General features: G+C 45.1%; 1 protein-coding gene across 1 annotated transcript; it reads right to left on the bottom strand.

The window, feature by feature from the left end:
• zmat3 (zinc finger, matrin-type 3) lies at positions 1-22,800 on the bottom strand (the record flags this gene model as incomplete). Its single annotated transcript, XM_084066134.1, has 6 exons — positions 1-209; positions 7,220-7,320; positions 7,899-8,065; positions 9,276-9,419; positions 11,225-12,123; positions 22,674-22,800. 6 exons carry the CDS (start codon positions 22,798-22,800, stop codon positions 1-3), a joined length of 1,647 nt encoding a protein of 548 aa, XP_083922260.1.
• Positions 22,801-24,753: the final 1,953 nt, after the last annotated feature.

The following is a 24,753-nucleotide window of genomic DNA, read 5'->3' as shown; positions in this document are numbered from 1 at the left end:
CTAACCGTAGCCCAGGTTCTCCATCTCGTTCCTGTATCTTAGCTCTGACACTTTAGCCTTGTGCTGCTTGCTCTCCAGATGCAGTCTGAAGTCACTCTCCTGTTCCGCTCCACAGTTGCACATGGAGCAATAGAACTGCCCGCTGGGCGTCACGCACATGGCCAGGTCCCTGGGGATCCGCTGCCTCGGTCTGGGGTTGTAGTAAGGCCCTGAGGGGGAGAGAGGGGGAAGAAGAAAGGGAGAAGAAGAGAAGAGGAGTGTGAGAGAGAGAGAGAGAGAGAGAGAGAGAGAGAGAATAAGATGAGAGTCAGCTTTTACTTTCTCAATAATGCCAGGTCAGTCTAAAAAAGCACCTCTAGCAGCCCCTAGAGGCTGTGCTGACCCCTTACACACAGCGGCCACTGTTGAAGGGTGCTATAACAATGATAATAGACTGGTTCTTTAGAACCGGACCCAAGAGCTACTTTGAAGGCCTAGCTGGGTTGTAAGGCCAGCTAGTCGTCCTGAATATGCAATCTGTGATTAACTGGGTTGTAAGGCCAGCCAATCTCCTGGTACTCGGGAGAGAGTTAAGATGTCTCTCGGAATCGCTCTGGAATGTGCCTATCTGAGAGGTTTCGAGCCTCTTCTTATAATGCTGGCTTGCGGTCCTGACATCACTATGATGATGTCAGATAGTGTCAGACGTCTCCCTATATGGAGCTGCCGATGTTAGTTATGGCCAAATATGGGATCAAGACTTCAGCCCTGGACGTGATGGCGATGTCTATACATAGAGTTTCGGGGAAGGGTTCGCTGATGTCAGACTCCGTACAAATGGCACGTTTGGGTCTCTATGACGACTTTGCAGGTCTATTATCTCCATCTATGGGGATCTCCATATATAGGCTATTGCTGGCAACTATGCCCTGAATGTTTCCTAAGTATGCCCTGAATGTTCGTAACAGCCGCCCCACGGTTTTACCATGGAAAAACGTAAACATTTCAAGAACATTCCTGGCATACGCCGCCCCACGGATTTCCGGTGGAAATACGTAAACATTCCAGGATGTTCCCTAGCATCCGCTTCTTTCTCCTATTCCTCCTTTCGGTCTTCCATCTCGGTCTGCCATTTCGGCCGTACTTGGAGGTTTGATCGGTAATACCTCCAGAAATGTTTCCAGAACTGGTCGGCGAGGATTTGGCTGTGTCTCCATCTTCGTCTGCTCATCATTTCTGACTCATCATGCAGTACTTGCAGTAGAGATGCGTCCCGCCGCCCCATGAGGAGGATATTTTGCCGCCCTGTGCAGAACTTGGAGCTCCCTCACAGTTCTGAGACGTCATACCTCAGGCTGTCCAGACAAAAACCCATCCTCTGGGAGAGTGGTCCACGTACAGGAACCCATCTGATCTTGGTGACAGGTCGTGATCCGTCGTTGGTTGATTGTCACGGCTCGCGACCTGCGGTTGTCTCTAGACCTGCGGGTGTTCATCCTCTCCAGGCCCCTGTCCTTCTTCCGTCCATTCTCGAGATTGTACGTCATGGAGAATGTCCAGATGGGTTAAGTTGCATTGTGAGCATTTCTTGAGTAGGTCGCAATCCCTGGCCCGGTGAGATCTACCACACCTCCAGCACATCCCTTCCTTCATGATCCAGCGCCGTTTCTGAACTGTAGTTAGCTGCTTGAACCCCGCACAGGAGTTCAGTGTGTGATAATCCTGTTTACAGTACGGGCAATACCCTTGGAACCTCTTGTCTCTGTTCTGCCTTCTAGACTGTGCAAAGTTCGTAGTTGTGGTATTCATCATTATGTTCACAGGTCTCTTATATGGCTGGGCAGCTCTCTGTGGACTTCGTATCCTATGTCTCTCCGGCTGCCGAACGGCCCATCGGGGCCCAGGGACGCTCGTCGTCCTGTCCAGGTCGCGCGTCGGGCTCTGTTCTTGATAACCCATCTGCTCTCCCTATACGTCGCATCTTTGTTTCAAACAAGAGCCATTCTGCCAAGTCCGGTAATGACGGGTTCCGAATCCGTTTTGTATGGGCGGACTTTTCGAATGTTACCCTTAAATCCGACGGCAGCCTGGCTAAGAGCTGAATGACATGGGTTCCACATTTCAGCTCCGCTCTCCCTGCTCTCCCGGATTTTGATAGTAGAGCAACCAACCCTCGGACCTTCAGAGCAAAGGTTCGGAATGCCTTGGTGTCTCCATTCCTAATTCTGAGTCCCTGAATGAGCTCCATCATACCCTGCATCGCCACTTGATGAGGCTGCCCGAATTGCTCCGCTAGGGCTCCCATAGTCTTCGAGTAGGGCCGCGATGAGTCTACGTATGTCTCTGCCACCAGGAGGGCTTCTTCCAGCTTCAGATGGTCGCATAAAATGCGGAACCTGAACCGTTCTGAGGTGTTGGGAGGGAATGCATCATCCAATGCTCCCTTTAATCTTGCAAATTCTCTAAAATCCGGATAGGTGAACACCGGTATGATGGGTACCAGTCCCCGATAGAAAGCCTCCCCTGGAGGGCCATGTCGCCGCTCAACTGGAGTTCTCGACCGGTGCCTCCTGGCCAAACCCCGATTGGTCGAAGAAGAACTCTGCCTGGAACGGGTCGCCCTCTGGAACTGCTGTTCGCGCCTCGAGTGTCGTCTATTGCGTGCCGAACTCTGATCGGTCGCTGATGAGCTCTGCCTTGAACGGGTCGCCCTATGGGACCGTCGTTTAGGCTTCGAGCAGCGTCTCCTGCGTGCCGAACCCTGATCGGTTGAGGAGGAATTTACCCTGCGTGCCGAACTCTGATCGGTCGCTGATGAGCTCTGCCTTGAACGGGTCACCATACGGGACCGTCGTTTAGGCTTCGAGCAGCGTCTCCTGCGTGCCGAACCCTGATCGGTTGAGGAGGAATTTACCCTGCGTGCCGAACTCTGATCGGTCGCCGATGAGCTCTGCCTTGAACGGGTCACCATACGGGACCGTCGTTTAGGCTTCGAGCAGCGTCTCCTGCGTGCCGAACCCTGATCGGTTGAGGAGGAATTTACCCTGCGTGCCGAACTCTGATCGGTCGCCGATGAGCTCTGCCTTGAACGGGTCACCATACGGGACCGTCGTTTAGGCTTCGAGCAGCGTCTCCTGCGTGCCGAACCCTGATCGGTTGAGGAGGAATTTACCCTGCGTGCCGAACTCTGATCGGTCGCCGATGAGCTCTGCCTTGAACGGGTCGCCCTATGGGACCGTCGTTTAGGCTTCGAGCAGCGTCTCCTGCATGCCGAACCCTGATCGGTCGCGGAGGAACTGGAACTCTGCCTTCTCTTGCGTGCCGAACCCTGATCGGTCGCTAATGCTGAGGGGCGTCTCCTGCGTGCCGAACCCTGATCGGTCACGGAGGAACTGGGTCTCTGCCTTGAGCGGGTCACCCGAGGGGACGGCCGCTCAAGGCAGGTGATGGGCTCCGTGATCTGAGCTGGGTGTCCCTGCTTGCTAGGACCGGCCTGAGGCTCCGGTGGGGGGTTGATGGGTCCGGAACCATTGGTTGGCACTGGACAGCTTGTGTCTGTACCATTCCTCATGCCTTCTGACATTTCTTGGATTGTTCGGGACTGCTGTTGAATCCGCTGCTGGAGCTCTCTCAGTGTTCCTTCATGTCGGAGCCCTTCCACCAGCTCGTTCATAGAGGCGTCCAAGGCAGACGTGGGTACCCCTTCAGTCAGGTCGCCTTCGGTATGACCTCCCCGTACTGTCCGCGCGGCAGGACCAGAGTCCGTTGACCGCTCTTGATGTTTCCTTTTCTTTGTGGCTTTTGGCATATTGCGCCTTCACAGTAAGCTTTGAATCCGGCTCTCCACGAGGGACCAAATATAACAATGATAATAGACTGGTTCTTTAGAACCGGACCCAAGAGCTACTTTGAAGGCCTAGCTGGGTTGTAAGGCCAGCTAGTCGTCCTGAATATGCAATCTGTGATTAACTGGGTTGTAAGGCCAGCCAATCTCCTGGTACTCGGGAGAGAGTTAAGATGTCTCTCGGAATCGCTCTGGAATGTGCCTATCTGAGAGGTTTCGAGCCTCTTCTTATAATGCTGGCTTGCGGTCCTGACATCACTATGATGATGTCAGATAGTGTCAGACGTCTCCCTATATGGAGCTGCCGATGTTAGTTATGGCCAAATATGGGATCAAGACTTCAGCCCTGGACGTGATGGCGATGTCTATACATAGAGTTTCGGGGAAGGGTTCGCTGATGTCAGACTCCGTACAAATGGCACGTTTGGGTCTCTATGACGACTTTGCAGGTCTATTATCTCCATCTATGGGGATCTCCATATATAGGCTATTGCTGGCAACTATGCCCTGAATGTTTCCTAAGTATGCCCTGAATGTTCGTAACAGGTGCGTTTTAGGTACTTTTACTTTACTGGAGTATTTCCAGTTTTCAGTACTTTTACTTCTACTCCACTACATCTCTGAGGCAGATATTGTACTTTTACTCCACTACAATTATTTGAAAACTTTAGTTACTAGTTACTTTGCAGATATAAATGATTACATTATAAAACATACATTGACCACTTTAGCCCCATTTTATACCTCGGCTATTTGAAAATAGGCGATCTACAAGCTCACAACGCGTCGCATCGCAACGCATTGTGAGCTTGTAGATCTGCTATTTTCAAACATTTTAGTACTTTTACTGTTGGTACTTTTCATACATTTTGATACCAATACTTTTACTTGTAACAGAGTACTTTCACATTGCAGTATTGATACTTTTACTTAAGTAAAACATTTGAGTACTTTTTCCCACCACTGAGTAAAACGAAAAGAAAGGCCATGGGGTCACCAAAACCACTAGGGTTCATCCTGCAATCTGTTTGTTCGATTTTTAGATATAATTGTGTGCAAAGTTGGAATTTAGCGGGTGGCACTAGATGACTAAGGTCACGGGGTCACTCAAAGGGCTAGGGGTCATCCTTCAGGGACCATGATGAACGTACTCAGCAAATCCCATGGCAATCCAGCCAGTAATTCTCAAAAATAACATTTTTTTGGGGAACAGACAGATGGACGGACTGACCCTGCTTCTAAAAATAAACACAATGAGAAACGACGGGGCAGATGCAGGACTCTAATCCAGAGTGTTTTAACGTTGATGCAAAAAGGAAATACCTTACAGAATTACCAAGTTTGGAGCATATGAAAGCTAGAGAGAGAGCAACTGTGTGCAAATGAGGGTAAACATCAATGCTCTTTTCGAGAATAAATAAAGGTTTCAATCAATGTCAGTTATCTCTCCATGGATATTTTGGCAAAAGTTCAGCCCAATCTGATCCCTACGGTCTTCTAGTCTATATAGTATAAAATAAAGTACATAAAAATGTGTTTGCCATTCTTTGTCCCGTCAGGGATCCTGATATCCTCACATTCTGACGGTGGTCACCTGATAGACACTTAAATGGTACTCTCCATCTCATTGATACTGGATTCATGGAGGTTTAATGCACCTCTGACCTCTCTGACAGTGATGGCCTGTCTGTGTTGAGCCCAAAGACATCATCTTGGCTCTGAACTCAGTTTCTTGTTTGATTTCATGACATGACATGCCCAACTCGGCTTTAATTAGCTTAGAGAAGAGCGTTCCCCTCCGGTTGTTGTGCAGGTGATGACGGATTTGTATGGTGCTACTGTAGCATTAGCCTAATGAAGTGAGAGTGAAACTTTAGACGAGGCTAGCATTAACTACGAGCTTTTGTTGGAGTGCAGGGCTAGCCAAACTTTATGCCACAACTTTGTCTGACTTCTGTACTGTAAATGTACTGAAATGAACTACTCTACCGGGTGAAAACCATGAAGTCCACTTAATCCAGCAGACAGACAAAGACATTGATGGACACCTCTGCAACTTTTAGCTAAATTGAATTTGTACCTTTTATTCTATTGTGTGTACGTGTGTGTGTGTGTGTGTGTGTGTGTGTGTGTGTGTGTGTGTGTGTGTGTGTGTGTGTGTGTGTGTGTGTGTGTGTGTGTGTGTGTGTGTGTGTGTGCGTGTGTGTGTGTACGCACGCGCATGTGTGTGTATAGTATATCTACTTGATGTCAGTAGGATAAGATCTGATACTATACTATATCAATTAACATGCCTGCGTCCATCCACACAGACACACACACACACACACACACCCGCACACACACACACACACACACACACACACACACACACACACACACACACACACACACACACACACACACACACACACACACACACACACACACACACACACACACACACACACACACACACACACCGGAGGTACAAATTCAATTTATCACAAAGTTACAGAGGTGTCCATCAATGTCTTTGTCTGCCCCTTTGTTTCTATGGGTCTCTCTCTCTCTCTCTCTCTCCTCAAGTGACTCTCTCTCTGTCTCTCATTCCCTCGGGGATGTAGAGGTGTTGAAAGAAGAGACAGGGCAGCCTGTCATGTCGGCCTGCCTGTTACTGATGTTTCCACTGCCATGCCACCACCATAGAACACAACATAGCACACAGCTGCTGTCAGAGTGGTAAGCTGGGTGAATGGCTAAACACCTGGTTACATTACCAACCTGGCTGTCTGCCTGGCTCGCTGATAGGCTGGCTGAACAGCCTCCCACTAGTGGCATTGATATTGGAATTCTACAGTACAGTTACAGTAAACACTATATGATGATGTAAAATAAACATGCACAAAATCATTTCAGGATCAAAGGATCTTGAATTCTGACTTAAATGCTTCTGTGTGGTAAGATCATAGAGTTAAAAATAATAGAGAGGGCACAGGAAATCCCCGCCCATGCACTTGTATGGAGTTACTCCCATTTCACCCCTTCTTCCAGGTTGGGAAATGTGACGGACGGAGCCTATTTGGGGCCTCTGTGATGCGTTTTGCGTCACACAGGTGACGCGTTTTGTGCGCAGCCCCGCGCGCAAGCGCGTAAGTCGAACCCATTGGTTGAAACCGTTTACGCTCGTTCATGTGTCTGGCCCCACCCATAATAAGCTGCTGTACCTATGATTGGCCAACATGTCCAATGCGCTTCACTGCTACCTCTCGGTTCTGGGGGCTTGGGTAAGATTTTGGAGGGATTGACCCTGCTTGGAGGGACCAAGCAGGGTCAGGACCCTGATTTGAATCTCGGAGAGGACATGGAAGTTATGAATTGCACCTTTAAATTAAATGTATTTCAGTTATTGCTTACCTGGCATCGCCAAAGGCATCTGTAGGCTACGGCGGTTCTTCACTAGCCTGTACTCACTGCCGTCCTTCCTATTTCTCCGCTGGTTTGTCTCGCTGCCTTCCCTGAAACACAGACATGGCTCAAGATTAATATACATGGGTTTTTCTTTGTCATTTTTAGATTAATATGCCAAAAGAAAAACAGATTTCTAAATCCAATTACCCCCTTTACCCAACAAAAACACTTCGCTTAGACAACTGCAAGAGAAAACCATATCTAGTGAATGGCGCTATAAACGAACGATAACCCACCTATATTGAAGAGTATAAACATTATAAAGAAATGGAGTGAAAGATTTGCAATTAGTGCCTCCTGAGCAGATTTGTTTTGAACCGTGACCAGATTGTTTTAGTGAATCCATTGTTGATGTCAATGTGTTCAAAATAGATTGTGCTCGTCAAAGATTATTCTTTTTACACTTTACACATCAGCAGGTTCACAAAGTTTGTGTTTATCATTAAACAAAACAGTAAAGTCTTCTTTTTTCCAGTTTCCACTTTACACATGGCCCTATTTGAGTAACATTGCCCTATTCAGCCGTTATCGTGCCGTTGTATTGTAAATCATGTGCTTCTAATGTAAGGCTGTGTGAGATGAGGTCTCTGCAAACTGCAATTCAGCTTCTTTACCCAAAACTTACGTGTTATTAGTGTTGTGCTGAGCCTCAGCCAACCGTAACCTCTTAGCATGGTTTTTGCCCTGATAATGAGCCTGTGCTACCGCTGGCGAACTAAAGGAGGCGTCGCACAGCTTGCAGTAGTCATTCTCTGTGGCCAAAATAACTCTGGCAGCCCCTTTATAAAGTGCCTAGAGAGAGAGAGAGAGAGAGAGATGTTAGGGACTCGGCGATGAGAGGGACTGGGGGAGAAGGGGATCAAATGCAATGAATGGAAGAGGTATCATTCTGGTGTTCCTTGAACAGGGGGTCCTCAGAGTTACTACAGGGGGTCTACCAAATCTGTGTGTGATTTTTACATGAACCACTTCAACCCAGCATCCCTATTCTGGGGAGAACTTTAGCCAAAAATAGCAGATCTACAAGCACACAACGTCTTGCAGAGGTTTGGTGTAGAGGGGGAAAAAAGAGCAGAACGAGTACAGAGTGAAATGTCAAGTTTACTTAGTATTGACGGTGTAAGTGCCACATTAACATGAATCCAACACAACACTGATGATAGTGCTGTCAAACAAGTCTATGAAGATATCTATGAAATCTCTGAAAAAAAAAACATGGGGGTCCCTGCTTTCTCTCAGCCAGGTCCTTTCAGGACCTTGGCCTGAAAAAGTTGAAGACCTCTGCTATAGATTATGGACCAGCTCACCCTTTTCCTCAATAGCTGATCAACCATGTCCCAGGAATTCATTACCTCTGCTTGGATGTGTTGCAGAATGGCTCACAGCCTCAGACTGATGACATTAAAGTCTAATGTCTCCCCCAGATTATAAAGAAATCCCTTTAGTCTAGCGCAGGGGTCTTCAACGTTTTCAGGCCAAGGACCCCTTAACTGAGAGAGAGATGAAGCAGGGACCCCCCACTACATGTTGTATAAAATCATGTTGCATATGAAACATTTTCATAGATAGCTTCATAGACGTGTATGTGTATTTTCAGACAGTTGACCACCCTCAATACTTAGAAAACGTGTACCTGGTCTGCTCTTTTTTCCCCCTACCCCAAACTTCTTTGCTGAAAATAGCAGATCTACAAGCTCACAACGCCTCGCGCTGCGAGCTTGTAGATCTGCTATTTTCGGCTAACGTTCCCCTCAGAATAAAGTGGTTAATGTAAAAAAAAAAAAGTTCCGATCACACAAAGATTTGGCGGCCCCCTGTAGTAACTCTGAAGACCCCCTAGGGGTCCCGGACCCCCTGTTGAAGACCCCTGGTCTAGCGGTTAAGATGTTGGCTTTCCACGAGAGATACCCGGGGTTTGAATCCCGGGCGTTACAGATGCAATGCAGTCCTCCTTTTTTTTGGTGCAATTTCTTTGCCCCATTGCTCTGAGTTTGGGCCTCACCTGTCTGCTTGTGTCACTGTCATTGGGCCCTGCACTGAGGGATGTCTGGTTGGCTGTCTCCATCGCCTCTGATGGGATCCTGATGGCTGGTGGCTGCTGACTGCCTGCATAGAAATTTCTCAGCTTCTTACTGTGGTTCTTTCCCTAGAGAAAAAAAAAGAGAGAGTGAGAAAGACAGACAGACAGACATGGAGAGAGGAGAAGAGAGGGAAGGACAGGCGAGGAGAAAGGGATGTGAGAAGAGGGATAAAGAAACCACGTGGCAAACCATGCGGGTCACACGCATTGGCCTGCACAGTCACATGCAATGGCACAAACGCAACCCCCCCTCAACAACCCATTTTTGGAGCAACGTCATCATTGAAATCGATGGACAGCCATATAGTCCAGGGGCCAACACTGATATTTTCACAAATTGGTACCACCTGAGGTGGCCGTAAAATGTTTGTATTTTTGTATTCCTACATGTCTCTAGTTTATATTTTGGTATGATACATCTTCCAATCTTGTAGCTTAATGGCAGTTATCACTACCTACCGGCTAATGTATCCGGTAGGAGACACAAAGTAGAATCTTTGTGTCTCCTACCGGAAATACACCCGGGCATCAAATTATTGCGACAAAAAACAAAATATATCCATGTATTCAAGGCTTCATGGGGTGTGCAATTGATAACTTCTCAGATTTTTTGTGTTTGCAAAAAGACTGCTTTCCATAAGCTTGTAAAAGTTGACCCTCCTTCGGTCTAGGGTGGTCATAGCTGAATGGGTAGAGAGTCCCCCTGGGAAACTTAAAGGAGGAGTTCACCCAAAAAATGATTTATTTTCTATCAATTGCACACCCCATGAAGCCTTGAATACATGGATATATTTTGTTTTTTGTCGCAATAATTTGATGCCCGGGTGTATTTCCGGTAGGAGACACAAAGATTCTACTTTGTGTCTCCTACCGGATACATTAGCCGGTTTAGAGTGATTACTGTCATTAAGCTACTGAATTGGAAGATGTATCATACCAAAATATAAACTAGAGACATGTAGGAATACAGAAATACCAAAAATGTACGGCCACCTTAGGTGGTACCAAAATCTGGCTTGGCCCCTGGACTAATAAGTAAGTAAGCAAAAGAAGAAAGGAGAAGAGATGGTATAGGGCAAGGGAAGACGAAAGACGAAAAGTGACATAATTAAAGAGGACATTCTGTATTACATATGCCCTGTTCCCTTCCATTTTAGATATATATAATTGCAAAATAACCTTTTGGTGTCATGGGTAGCATCCTCGCAATATTACCAGAAAATGTACAGTATTCACTGACATAAACATTCATGACAATGAATTATCCTCATAGCAATAGAGTATGTAAATACCCTGTGCACTGTTGTGCTCCTTAGATGATAGAATTTGACTTTTATAAGTGAACACATTTTGCTACAAATAAAAGTCAATAAAGTATAATCTGGTGCGCACTAGATAATTTATCTATAGACACAATTCATGACATTCAAAACGTATTACACAGGGATAGTTCACCCTCAAAATGACTCTATCGATTAGTCACCCCATGGAGACTTGAATTCATGGATTTGTTTTAGTTTTTGTCACATTACTAAGCCAAAAAATGTGATGACCGGCAGCGGTTCCGGTAGGAGACACAAAGAGTCTCCTTTGTGTCTCCTACCGGAACCGTTGCCTACCGGTCCGCTGGTCATCAAATCATTGGCTTAGGAATGCGACAAAGACAAAAAAATATCTATGAATTCAAGTCTCCATGGGGTGACTAATCGATAGAAAAAAATATCCTTTTTTGGGTGCCTATCCCTTTAACAGTTTGTTTGCATGCATGCAAACATTTGCATGCTTGTGATGTGCTTGCGTATGTGTGTGTGTGCATGCTTGTGTGTGCGTGACTGCATGTTGTGTGTGTGCGTGTGCGTGTTCCATCCGACCTGGTAGTGAGCTTGGGCCTGCTGGGCAGAGTTGAGGGTAACGTTGCAGAGTTTACAGTAGAGAGGTTTACACAGTTCTTCCAGCCCCATGAGAGAGCCTTCCTGCTCCTCCATCATGCCCAGGGCTGAGCCCTCGTCCAGGGGCTGCTCGCTGGACGGGGCCGCCTGGGCCGGCAGTGGACCGGCGGCGAGAGGACCGGGAATGCAGGGGCCAGAAATCAGGGCTTGGATGGAGGCCGGGATCGGCGGTCTCGGGGGTTGCAGCTGTGAGAGGTCTGTGAGGGTCGGCGGGGGTGGCGGGGGGGAGGACAGAGAGCTGGGAGGATGGGAGAATCGTCCGGGTCCGGGGACCAATACGGCCGGCGGGGGCCCCAGCGCTTGCGTGGGGTTCAAGGGTGGAGGAGGTCCCAATGGTTGTGCAAGGTCCATGGATGGGGGTCCTAGTGCCTGCGTGGGGTCTATATGTGGAGGCCCCAAGGTTCTGTGTACCATTGGTGGAGGTCCTAGTGGCTGTGCAGGGGCCATCGGTGGGGGCCCTAAGCTTAAGCTATGTGCAGGGTTAATGGTTGGGGGCCCTAGGTTATGTGCTGGGTTAATGGGCGGGGGCCCTACACTATGTGCTGGGTTAATGGTTCGTGGCCCTAAGCTAGGAGCTGGGTTAATGATCGGAGGCCCTAAGCAAGCGTGTGAGACGGGGATGTGAGGGGGCCCTAGAGATTGGGTCGGAGCCAGGGTCGGGGGTCCGATTGGCCGAGCAGGGGCCATGGCCGGGGGGCCAAGGGGCTGTGTACAAGGGGCCATGGACAAGTGTCCCAGCTGATGCAGAGAGTCCATGTGCTGGAAGGGCTGCTGAGGGTGACTGAACAGACTGAGGGTGGGCTTCAGCATGGCCTCTGGACCTGGGAAGAGGAGAGAGGGGCACCGATCAGGGCAAGAAACAATGCATACCGCTGGCTGCATGCAGTACATTCAAATGCTAGACTACTAATGAAGTGTTATAAACACAGCTTCTTTACAGTTAAAGGATAGTTCACCCAAAAAATTACAGAAGAGTATCCGGCAGAGCATCCGGTAAGAGACTCAAAGCTGACTCTTTGTGTCTCCTACCGGAGCCGCTGCCGGTCATCAAATTATTGGCTTAGGAATGTGACAAAAACAAAAATCTCCATGAATTCAAGTCTCCATGGGGTGAGTAATCGATAGGAAAAAAGTCATTTTAGGGGTGAACTATCCCTTTAGCTTCATTCAGGCACACAGTATATATATATACAGTATATTGGGATGGGCAACTGGCGGCACACCGTCACTCAATGCGGCCCCAGGCCAAAATCCAAAAAAAAAAAAAAAAAAACTTTTTTTTTTCCTTCTTTTTTTCGGCCAAAAAATGTTTTAAATTGTTTTTTGGCCAAGTCTACACTTGCAACCACACGTAACTTCTACTTTATTCTTCTTATTCCTCGTCTTTGTATTGGTATTGTTTGTGTTGGAGCGCCTCAGTGCGGCTGCAGAGTTCATGTGCAACCTCTTCCAGAGAGAGATAGAGACACTAGAAACTCTGCTGGAGACACAAAACAAACTGTGTAGACTTGGCCCTTTGAAATAAAATGTGTTTTGGCCCAAAAAAAAAAAAAAAAAAAAGTTTTCTTTTTTTTTTGCATTAGTCGACTATTGGCAATTAGTCGCCAATTAGATTAGATTAGACTAAACAAATCCTTAGTCGGGGAGAGGCCTACTAAATGCTAAATAAAAATCACACCCTGTGTGAAGGTAGCGGCGCCTTTGATACATTTTACATATATACATGTGTTTATAATTTGTTTATAGCCACGTGTCACGTGAAGCTTGACCAATCACTTTGTTGACGAACGCACCTGACCAATCAGAACGTTGACGCACACGGACAAAGTCAGATATAGAGCAGGATCCGCTCTATACCTAAAGGTATAGAGCGGCTAGCGCCGCTAAAAAGACAGCAGAATATAAATACCGGTATATACAACATACTATATTTAAAAAAGAACTTCTCTGCGTCTTCTCCAAATGCGATGATTTTAATTGCTCCACTTTGATCGCTCACAGTAAAATTAAATATCTTGCCCTGACCAATCAGAACCTTGACGGGCCTGACCAATCAGAACGTTGACGGACCTGACCAATCAGAACCTCGACGGGCCTGACCAATCAGAACGTTGACCGACCTGACCAATCAGAACCTCGACGGGCCTGACCAATCAGAACGTTGACGGACCTGACCAATCAGAACCTTGGCGGGCCTGACCAATCAGAACGTTGACAGACCTGACCAATCAGAACGTTGACGGAAAAGCCAGGTATAGAGCAGGGCCGCTCTATACTATGTATAGAGCGGCGCCAGCGCCGCTAAAAACAAAGTTATAACAAATAATAATAGTGTTATCCCTTATTTATCACATATGTGACTATTATGGGCTTTTTGAGTAATGGGGTACTACTGGCGAGAGTGCCGATAAACGGGCGGGCTGGGACCAAAATCCAGCCCTGGCATTTTGGTCCGAACCGGCGCACCGCCCCCGGACCGTTTTGCCAACGGGGGGGGGTCCCTGCCGATAAACAATGCGGCCCCCTGCCGATAAACAATGCGGCCCCCCAGAGTGATTGAGGAAATTTTGTGGCCCTCACCATCTACAAAGTTGCCCACCCCTGGCCTATACACAGAGAGAGAGAGAGAGAGAGAGAGAGAGAGAGTTGGTGTAGGCTAGTGCGGACTAGCTGACACCACCTCGGGACTGGATCGCTGTCCTCAACTCTCCGTGACCTCCACATGAACTATCCCTTTAACTTCATTCAGGCACACAGTAGCCTATACAGAATATTGCCTATGCAGAGAGAGAGAGAGAGAGAGAGAGAGAGAGAGAGAGAGAGAGAGAGAGGACTGGATCGCTGCCCTCAACTCTCCGTGACCTCTGTAGATGTCCACGTTTATGATGTTGTCCGGCTGTCCGCCCATGTAACATCAAGTGCCATTTGTAAGCATCCTGTGCCTTTTTTCCTGCTGTGATGTGAGCGTCCATGCCTCCATGTCTCTCGGCCCTGTGCACACACACTCTCCTCATCCCATACAAGGCATTCCAGGCAAGTCCCCTCCGGAACTTCATGTCCTGTTCCGTCGAGGCATTCAGGGCACCGAGATATTTGAAGTCCTCGACTACCTCGAGCACCATCCAGCTGGCAGCTGGCAGTAGCAGCAATGGTTCTCCCCTCCCTGTTAAAGGGATATTTCACTTTAAAAAAATGTTTTGGTCATTTTATCGTCTACTCAGGCTTTTGTGAGCCTCCCAGACAGTTTTTAAATTGCTTGATTCAGTATTTCGATATTTGATATTCATTTTGTCAGACACGCACCCTTCCTATGCAAACCCATTATAACTTCAAACTCCATTTTTAACATGTTAGATTAATCAAAAACACCCGTCCTTAGTTCTGGTGACTCATCCTGCCCCCCTAATATGTGAGGGGGCCGTGTTTTTTCGATTACTTTTTTAAATGTTTTTATTGTATTTTTTTTTTAAATCCCCCAAAAATATTAGAAATAGATAAAAAAAAGTAATTGAAAAAACACAGTCTCCTCACGTATTATAAGGACAACATCAGTCACCAGAACCAAGGACAGGTGTTTCCGATTAATCTAACATGGTTAAAATGGAGTTTGAAGTTACGATGGGTTCATATAGGAAGGGGGCATGTCTGGTAAAATAAGTATCAAATATATAAATACTGAATCAAGCAACTTAAAAACTGCTCCTAAAAGCACCCCGGAGTAATTTTTTTGGGGAAAGTGAAATATCCCTTTAAGGCCGATCTTCCTGCACTCAGTGCCAGTAGTAGTTTGCTTCCTTTCTCTGCTGTGTCCGAGACTAGGGCAATGTCATCTGCATAGTGGAAGTCGGCGATCGTGACGAGATGTACTCGCTTAGTTTGCCCTGGGACCAGCGTGAACCCCAGTGTCTCCTCCCTAAACAAGAAGGGGGCCAGGGTATCACCCGAACCCTGACCTACGATTTAAGAATGTTAAACTCTTTAGTCTCACCATAGTGGGTCTGAACCTTGTCTGGAGTCTGACTATAGCTTCCCACAGTATATGGTGTCAAACGCTTTTTGGATTGGTCAATTAAGGTGATCTAATGACAGTTTCCACTGCTTGACACGTTGACAATTGTATTGTCTCATTGATTTGAATATCATTTAAAAAAGAATACCAATAAAAAGACCAAGGGTTAACCCTGAAAAAACTAAAATAAATGAAATCTTCAATAACGTGAAATATGTGACCTGAATGAATCACTTTTGTATTGTGCTTTATATGGAATCTCTCTTGACAGGAACCTTCATTATTCTGAAATGACATTATTAAAAATAATATGAGTGAAAGAAATAGACAAAAATGCGCAAACAAACGATGCTAGCGGAAAGCAGCACATTAGGGCCCGAGGCAGCAGAGTACAGACGAATGGAACACATCCAGAGACGCGCGGAAGCTACACACTCCAATAGACATCTGAAAGATTAGGTCAGACAAGCCTGCAGTCATGCATACGGAGCACCACACAACACACACACACACACACACACACACACACACACACACACACACACACACACACACACACACACACACACACACACACACACACTCACTCACTCTGCTGGCTGTGATAATAAGATCCCCGAGCTTCTCTGATCAGAACGGATCGCTTTCTGAAGTCTGTCCGCTTGGCTTGGCTGATTTTACACATTGTGTGTGTGTGTGTGTGTGTGTGTGTGTGTGTGTGTGTGTGTGTGTGTGTGTGTGAGAGAGAGAGAGAGAGGGGGGGGGAGAGAGAGAGAGAGAGAGAGAGAGAGAGAGAGAGAGAGAGAGAGAGAGAGAGAGAGAGAGAGAGAGAGAGAGAGAGAAAGAAAAGAGTAAATTATTAAAATAGAGAGAATTGTTATGAGCAAAATTGATTTCTCCATTATGAGACAAAAGGAATAGGTGTTTGTGCACGTGAGAAAGTGTGCACCACATCAGAGCTATACTTCATACAAGTACTCCTCGTCCAGGACTAGTAGTACAGCAGCTGTGGAACTCACTGTGCCGGAAGCTTCCATCAGGCATCTAATTGGACACCCTGCAGTAATGATTCATGGACCTAAAATAACACCCTTGCATGTTTGTGTTTCCGACTGCTGCTCGCTGTCAGTCAGTCAGTCTTCCACAGTACGCCTGCCTGCCCGTGTTGTCTATCTGTCTGTCTATCTATCCTACCGTCCTGCATGCCTGGCTGTCCTTCTGTCTGCCTTTGTATCTATCACCTGCAGTCTGGGTGACACTTTAGAACAGTGGTTCTCAAAGTGGGGTCAAGGGACCCTTAGTGGTCCTTGGGGGCACGGTCCAAAAGAGCCAGTTGTTTTGCCTTGTTTGGCAAATTCCCCACACCTGCCATTTTGATTACTTAGGCCAGGGGTCTTCAATGGGGGGTCCGGGACCGCTAGGGGGTCCTCAGAGTTACTACAGGGGGTCCGCCAAATCTTTGTGTGATATGATTTTTTTTTCCCTCAACCACTCAAACCCTAACATCCCTTTTCTGAGGAGAAAATATTTTTGGCAAAAAGATATAGGTGTAAAAGGAAAAAAAGAGCAGACCAAGTAAAAAAAACAACTTTAATCTGAAACATAATTTCATACAATATAGAGGGGGTCCCTGCTTCACATCTCTCTCAGTTAGGGGGTCCTTGGCCTGTAAACGTTGAAGACCCCTGCTTTAGACATTCTCCACACATTCTCCAATGGCGTTTACACTGCACAAGGAGGAAGATGCAGTAGCATCGAAGTGTCAGTCTTGTATAGGGAACGAGCGTGGTGACGTCAGAGTTGAGATCCGCCGCCAACTCCGCCCACCTTTGACGCCATTTTACAGTCTGACCAGTTTGACGCGGAGCAACGTCAGACTGTAGCTCTATGCGTCTAGCAAGCAGTGTGTATGTAGACTGTGTGCATTATCTTCCATCACTCTTCTATCTCTAACTTGTCTGTCGCTCTAATTTAACAATGGGACGACGGTCGGTGCTGCGTTGTAGGATGCAATAGCAAGTGTTCAGACGTTGGAGTTAAAATGTACACAATTCCAACTTGGAAGCAAAGCTATGAGATCAGATGTCGGAGATATCAAATAAATGTCGTATGGCTTGGGTGTCAGCTGACGAAATAACATAACCTTCAACAACATTCCCAAACACAACGCATGACAGCACACAATCAAAACATCTGTTGTGTTGATCAGACGGAGTTTCGCAGAACCGGCTACTAGTGGCTACTGGCCAGTGGTGGAAAAAGTACTCAAATGTTTTACTTAACTAAAAGTATCAATACTGAAATATATAAATACTCTGTTAAAGTAAAGTAAAAGTCCGGTAATAAAAATGTACTTGAGTACATAAGTATTATCAAAATATACATAAAGTACCAAAAGTTAAAATACTATGTAGAATGTCCCGTTTCACAAGGTATCATATGTATAAAATGTATCAAAATCTTTTGAAAATAGCAGATCAACAAGCTTGTAGATCGGTTAACTAGTAACTAGTAACTAAAGTTTTCAAACAATTGTAGTGGAGTAAAAGTGCAATATTTGCCCCTGAGGTGTAGTGGAGTAGAACAAAATGTATTGAAAATTTGAAAAGTACCTCAAAATTGTACTTAAGTACAGTACTTGAGTAAATGTACTTAGTTACTTTACACCAATGGTTAATGCTGCATACTCCAATCTTGCACTTTGTAAGCCTGGACCAGAACCCTATAGTTCTTATCTATAACCTACAGTATAACAACTAGGAAAACACGACTGTGAAAGGTAATTGCAGAGCAAATCTTATCTTCAGATGTCTGTGCTGACAGGCATTGCTTTACAAGCACGACATTGACCTGCTACCACATCTCTGGCGTTCCTAATGCCCACACTCAATAATGAATGGGGAAAAAACTCTCACAGCTTTTACAGTATTCCATGTTCCACTTTGTACAGTAAATGGATCGGTCAATCCAAATCATTCTCACAGCTGGAGAAACGGCTTACCAACACTATGCTTATTTAATGTGTGATTTTTTTCTAGAGTCGTTCCGATACCGATACCAGTATCGGAAATAAATGCCAATACTGCCTACAATGCTGGTATTGGTATCGGCAACTATATGCCAGTCTATGCCATTCTGATACCACATCATTTATCACATGATGATATTTCATTTACAGTAATATTTTGAATGCTTCAGTTGATGTTGCTCTACTGTTTTATACTCTTTACTGTACTATTTACATTATTATTTTACTAACTTGGAGCTGCACTTTAACTATTATTCATTGAATTTGTATTTATTCCTAGATTCAAATATTTAAATATAAACGACCCCCGTAATAACTCTTATGGGTCCATTTGGTTTTTACACCTGTAAAACCAGTAATGTGACAAAGTGACAATAAAGTTGATTGTGATAGGCTCTATGCACATCAGCCATATTGGATAGAAATTGGGCCTCTTCTTTACTTACTTCACAGGTTTTAACAATGGTACTAATGAAGGCTCCGTTCCATTTAGTGTATCAAGTCGTTCTCAAAACTTAATTTCAAGGACCTCCATAACTCTGAGAGTGTACAAACAGTGGCGTCAGTTCAGCAAAAGCTAAGGTATGGCAGCATGCACGCGACCTCATGCACGCGCGCGCAGCGCGCGTGCATGAGGTCACCCCGCGCGCGCGCGGGGTGACCTCTTTATTTCGGTTTTAGGGTTAGGATTCGGGTTAGGTTAGGGTTATGTTATTTAATTCTTATTTTTGCCAGATTTTCCCGATTTATTATCAAAAAAGTACTTCTTTTTTTTTTCTTCCCTGGAGCCAGGGTATGGCAGCTGCAATAGCCTGCCATACCCAATTGACGCCCCTGTGTACAAATGGAACCAACTGGACCCATTTGGTTCCATTACACTCTCAGAGTTACATAAGGGGCCATTTGGAACCCCCTCAAGGAACCCGGAGAGTGTTTCCAGTGAGCCAACATGCACAATATCAGCACCCTGACTCTGTTTGACCAGAATGGAACAGAGCCTTCATTGGTATCGTTGGTAACACCTGTGAAGGAAGTGAGAAGAGGCCAAGTTTATTTCCAATATGGTTGCTGTGCATAGAGCCTATTGCGATTGTATGACTTCTACAGTAGCTGCAAGGCGTGCTCCCCCCTACCCTGTGGATAAGATGATGGTGATAAGCTATAGGACAGCGCAAGAACTCCATACTTCTCAATAGAGAACCCCTCAGCTGCTGCCAAATCCATTAATAGTCCTTCAGGGCATAGTATCCATATATATATATATCCACACACATATATATATATATATATATATATATATATATATATATATATATATATATATATATATATATATATATATGCACGCTATGCACGCACGCACGCACGCACGCACGCACGCACACACACACACACACACACACACACACACACACACACACACACACACACACACACACACACACACACACACACACACACACACACACACACACACACATATAGAAGCCCATACGATGACACTGTAGATAGGACAAGGTCAGCGCCTTGTTCTCCTCCTCCACTTAAACAGAACGTTCTCCTCAGAGACCTGCTCCTCGGACTGGAGAGAGAGTTTACACAGATTGCTCCTCATAATAGAGGAGGAAAAAAAAAACGTTGCATTAGAGATCTCTGGGGATCCAATCCAATTTCAAACTACAAAGTCTTCTGTGCTTCTTCTGTGCTGCTCAGATGCACAATGCTCCCAGTTATCAGTAGATTAACAATATCATGCACGTTTTATTCACAATTCACATGTTCTAAATCAGTGGTTCTCAACCTGTGGGCACATGATTTTGAAGGGGGTCCCTAGATGATTTTGGAGGGGTCCCCACAGATGACAGTAAACTGAGTAAAGTGTCAATTTAAGGACATTTAAGACCTTTTATTGCCTGGCGGAGACAATAAAAACATTCCATCAAAAGTAATCAGCAAACTATACTATAGAAACTGATCAAACATTCCCCAAATTGTCAAAAAATATAAGAAAGAGGCAAAAATAATTAAAATACAGTAGCTGATCTACAAGCTCACAACGCCTCACATTGTAGATCAGCTATTTTGTAGCTTGTAGATTAGCTTGTAGATCAGCTATTTTGTAGCTTGTAGATCAGATATTTTCCACACTATTTATCTGTGGAACTGAGTCAAACTAAATGTAATGCCAATTCCAAGTGCTCGTCAGGATTGGGGGTCCCCAGTTTAAATATGATTCTTTGGGGGGGGGGGGGGGGGGGGTCGCGGCCTGAAAAGGTTGAGAACCACGGTTCTATATGATCTAAGCACACTGCCACTACTACAATCTGTCCAGATGTTTGAAAACAGCTGGTGCTTGAATGAAAGCTAGAGACAACGTACATAATTATGAGAAATGGGGGACAAACAATAGTCTAATTAATGTATTTATGTCGTTTTTCTAATGCCTCAAGACTTGGGGGACGGTGTTGTGCGACACGTTGCGCGACACTTAGTTGCTAAAAGCTTTAATCAGGCTTTATAGTCATGGCTGCCCTAAAGCCCCGGTCTAGAACTAAAGAACCAGGTCTATAGGGCCGAGGGCATAAAAAGCTCCCGTTCTGGAGTATGATTATTAGACTGCCTCCACTGAGAGCCTCTTCTTTTATTCAGTAAATAGGCCAAGTGTTCATTTTCTCCAGAGTTTTTCTCTTGGTGCACTACGTTGTGTCACATCAATTATGGAGTGATGAGAAGCCAAAGCCTCTTTCACCTTCTCCATCTGCTCCACTGGGCATTGGATGCATGGGGCCAGAAGATGGCCACGATCACCGCTTCCAGCACATTAAACATCTTTAGAACATCGCAGGTTGACGTCTTATAGCTGTTCCTGTTTGTGACTTTGGTAGCCAAGTCATGAATATTTATTGATACGGACTAAGACTATATAATAAGAATATCATGAATTTTAAATGATGTTATGATTTTGTACATTCATGGTATTAGGTAGCTATTTCTGTATCTTCTCCATTTGGCCCTATGAATAGTCAATAGTGGTAGCTAGCTACAGTAGTAATGAACATAATTATTATTATTTTTAGCACTGTAAAACAATCATGGACCGAATTCATTCATGTCTGAATAGTATTTGCTAGTAATGGACAATGTAAGAATACTTTGTGTAAGTGAATAACACTCTTTCAGTTGTAAGTCAAAAGTCCTCATCAGGACAGGAGTAATCAAACTTGAACCACCAATCCTCAATCTTCAACACTTGCACTGACTTGAAATCTATAATTGAAATCTATTGGAAGATCACTACTGACTTCTTGTAATGGCAGGGTTTCCCCACAACCCCTACACTTCGATCCAGTTAATAGCCTAAAGCTTGTCAGCAAGATACATGGCAAATATTTTGGTCCCCAAAATCCTCATACATGATGCATACATGATACATAATATCAGTGCAGGTGTGAAGAAGACAGTACTACTATGATTATTGCATGTCATGATCAGCTGTGAAGTAAGCACAGAGCCAAGCAAACCAGATCACAATGGACAAGAGCAGCTTAGAGCGTAAATTGATTTTTTTTTAAATCATTTTTTTTTGTTTCGTTTGTTAATATCTTCTCCTGTACGTCTATTGATTTAACCTTTAATTCTTTTTTTTTTTTTATTAATTGCTCAAGAGATTCCTGGACTGGGCATTTGTGTCAAAAATCTAAAAGAAAATGTTTTATCAAATCCCCCCCCCCCCCCCCCCCCACACCCTCGAGCAGAACTGCCATGCCTATATACAGGCGAACCGTAGCTTAAGATTATCGATAACCTCCTGCATTTTGCATCTGAACATATACGCTCTGATGATACTTTCACCTGTAATAAGCTATTATGTGTGGCATAATGTGCACACCTCTCTGGCTGTCAGTATGATGATGATGACAGCAGAAACAAGGCAGCCAGATTGAACAGCCAGAGCTCTTTATCCCTGGAGTAATGAAGCATATCTCACTGGTTACAATTGTCTCCATATCCCTCATATTTCACTGGTTACAGTTGTCTCCATCCCTCCTCACTGGTTACAGTTGTCTCCATCCCTCCTCACTGGTTATAATTGTCTCCATCCCTCATATCATATTTCACTGGTTACAATTGTCTCCATCCCTCATATATCATACTTCACTGGTTACAATTGTCTCCATATCCCTCATATCATACTTCACTGGTTACAATTGTCTCCATCCCTCCACAGCAGCCGCTGGCTGCTGTGGAGGGATGGAGACAATTGTAACCAGTGAAATAGCAGCGAGCAGGACCGCTGACGATCGGACAGTAAACCCCCGCCCCCCCCTTCTTACCTGGCAACCGTGCGAGATAACGGCTGCTGTCATGGTAGGTGACAGGCGGCGAGGTGTAATGTCTGCAGTATGGTGCACTTTGGTAGTAAAGTGTTGCTCCATCGCCGTTCTTCATCTGCAACGCCATCATCGCATCAGTCGCATCCCTTCCTTCGCCAACTTCTCTCTCTCTCTCTCTCAGCTCTCTCTCTCCAAAACCCAAGCGGCCAAAGCAGCAGCAGGCTGGTCCAAACCATTGACCACAGATCCAAGGGTTTTCATCGGTAAGCGGAAGCCTCGTCCCAAAACACGCTCACCCCCATTATTTTTCGCGGACCACTCGCCCCCCCGTGGTTCTTGTATTTGTTTTTACTGAGGTTAAGGTTAGGAGTTAGGACTAAGGTTTGGTTTAGGTTTAGGCATAGTTTACTAAGGTTACGTAGGGTTAGGGTTAGGTTTAAGCATGAGGTTACGTTTAGGATTAAGGTTAAGTTTGGCATAGTTTACTGAGGTTTATAATCATTTATAATATCTGATGTTTTTGCATAGTAGGGCCTATTGTATATTTGTCTGTCAATAAATGCTTCTATAAATTGAATAGCCTACACATGCAGGACAGGACCCCAGTGGAAAGTGCTTTCTCAGGTTCAATCCCTTTAGTATTGTATTCGTATTAAACTGCATTAACAGTTTGCCCCCCCAAAAAAGCACGTCAAGTATTCAATTAATCAATCAAGTTAAGTGTACGAATACCTGGTGGCAACCGTTCCGAGGTCGCTGGATTAGACCCGGGGTGAGCGTGTTTTGGGGCGAGCGTTTTGGTATTCTTTTCATCGCACAAGCAGAGGGGGGATTTCCCGGTGCAGGAAAGCATAGTGAGAGTCCGAAATAAACGTTACATTCTCCCAGACGGAATCACACACCAAGGCAACACCATTGTGTTTGGACCAATAATGTTGACACACAACAATCCCTTACAATGTTGAAAAATGGACATTCTTATCTTATGAAGTAAATATAACAAGGCTTTTTAGACGTTCTCCTTCGGTGTTGGTACGGTCCGATACCACTGCACATTGTAATATGTTACACCTCAGATCCTGCCCATAGGCTATTTATAATGATATGTGCCTATGATATTGGTATGCAAAATAGCCTATGTCTGAAATAAAGTCAAATTGAATTGATATTGTAAATATAGTCAATGTGTGGCAAATATCATGCCTGGCATTTTCAAAAGGCTAATGACATTTGCCAAAACATGACAGTGTTAGACACTGTCAATCAGAAACTGCACTTGCAATTGCAACAGAAAACTATGCAGGAAATATTAATAATTATTTGATCGACATATGGATCAAATCATCAAATCTCCCAAACATTCTTGCGTCTGCAAGGGGGTTGATATTAGAATTGGTCTATTATTTCTATTAATAGCTCCGATCAAAACATTGCATTTTGACGGACCATCTGTATAATAAACATCTACAGTATCGCTCCTGCCTAGCCATGGATCACACGACGGTCGTCTGTCACGACAGTCATGGATGAACTTCAACCTGGTGTTTGCACTTTCTCTATTTACAGCCCGTACATCTACATAAACGTTCAAATTTCAAATATAAAGTACTTACCCCATGGCCATAGATGTAAAAATGATGTACCGTTCCTCAAAAGTACCTGTATTTTCTGTATTGTTCAATAAAAAGCAGTTTAATCCGATTGGTGGCCATTTTCTCATAGAGTTATAAAGTATCAGAGTGCAGTACACCTCCCAACCGATAGGATCACTTAGTTGAAAGCATATGGAAAAAATGGCCACCAATCGGATTAAAATGCTTTTTATTGAACAATACAGAAGATACGGGTACTTTTGAGGACCCGTACATAATTGTAACATCCGTGGCCATGAGGTAAACACTTGAAATTTGAACGTTTATGTAGATGTACGGACCAACAAAAAAAGAAAGTTTAAACACCAGGTTGAAGTTCATCCATGACTGTCATGATGACATGACAGTCATGTGTCAGGGCTGCTGTGTGTGTGTGTGTATGTGTGTATGCGCGCTACGCGCCCGGAGGAGCGCGCAGACAGCGTGGC

This window comes from Gymnoscopelus microlampas (assembly GCF_963454915.1).
Source record: "Gymnoscopelus microlampas genome assembly, chromosome: 9".
NCBI lineage: Eukaryota > Metazoa > Chordata > Actinopteri > Myctophiformes > Myctophidae > Gymnoscopelus > Gymnoscopelus microlampas.
Note: the sequence above shows the minus strand (reverse complement) of the source record. Positions and strands in the feature narration are given on the sequence as shown.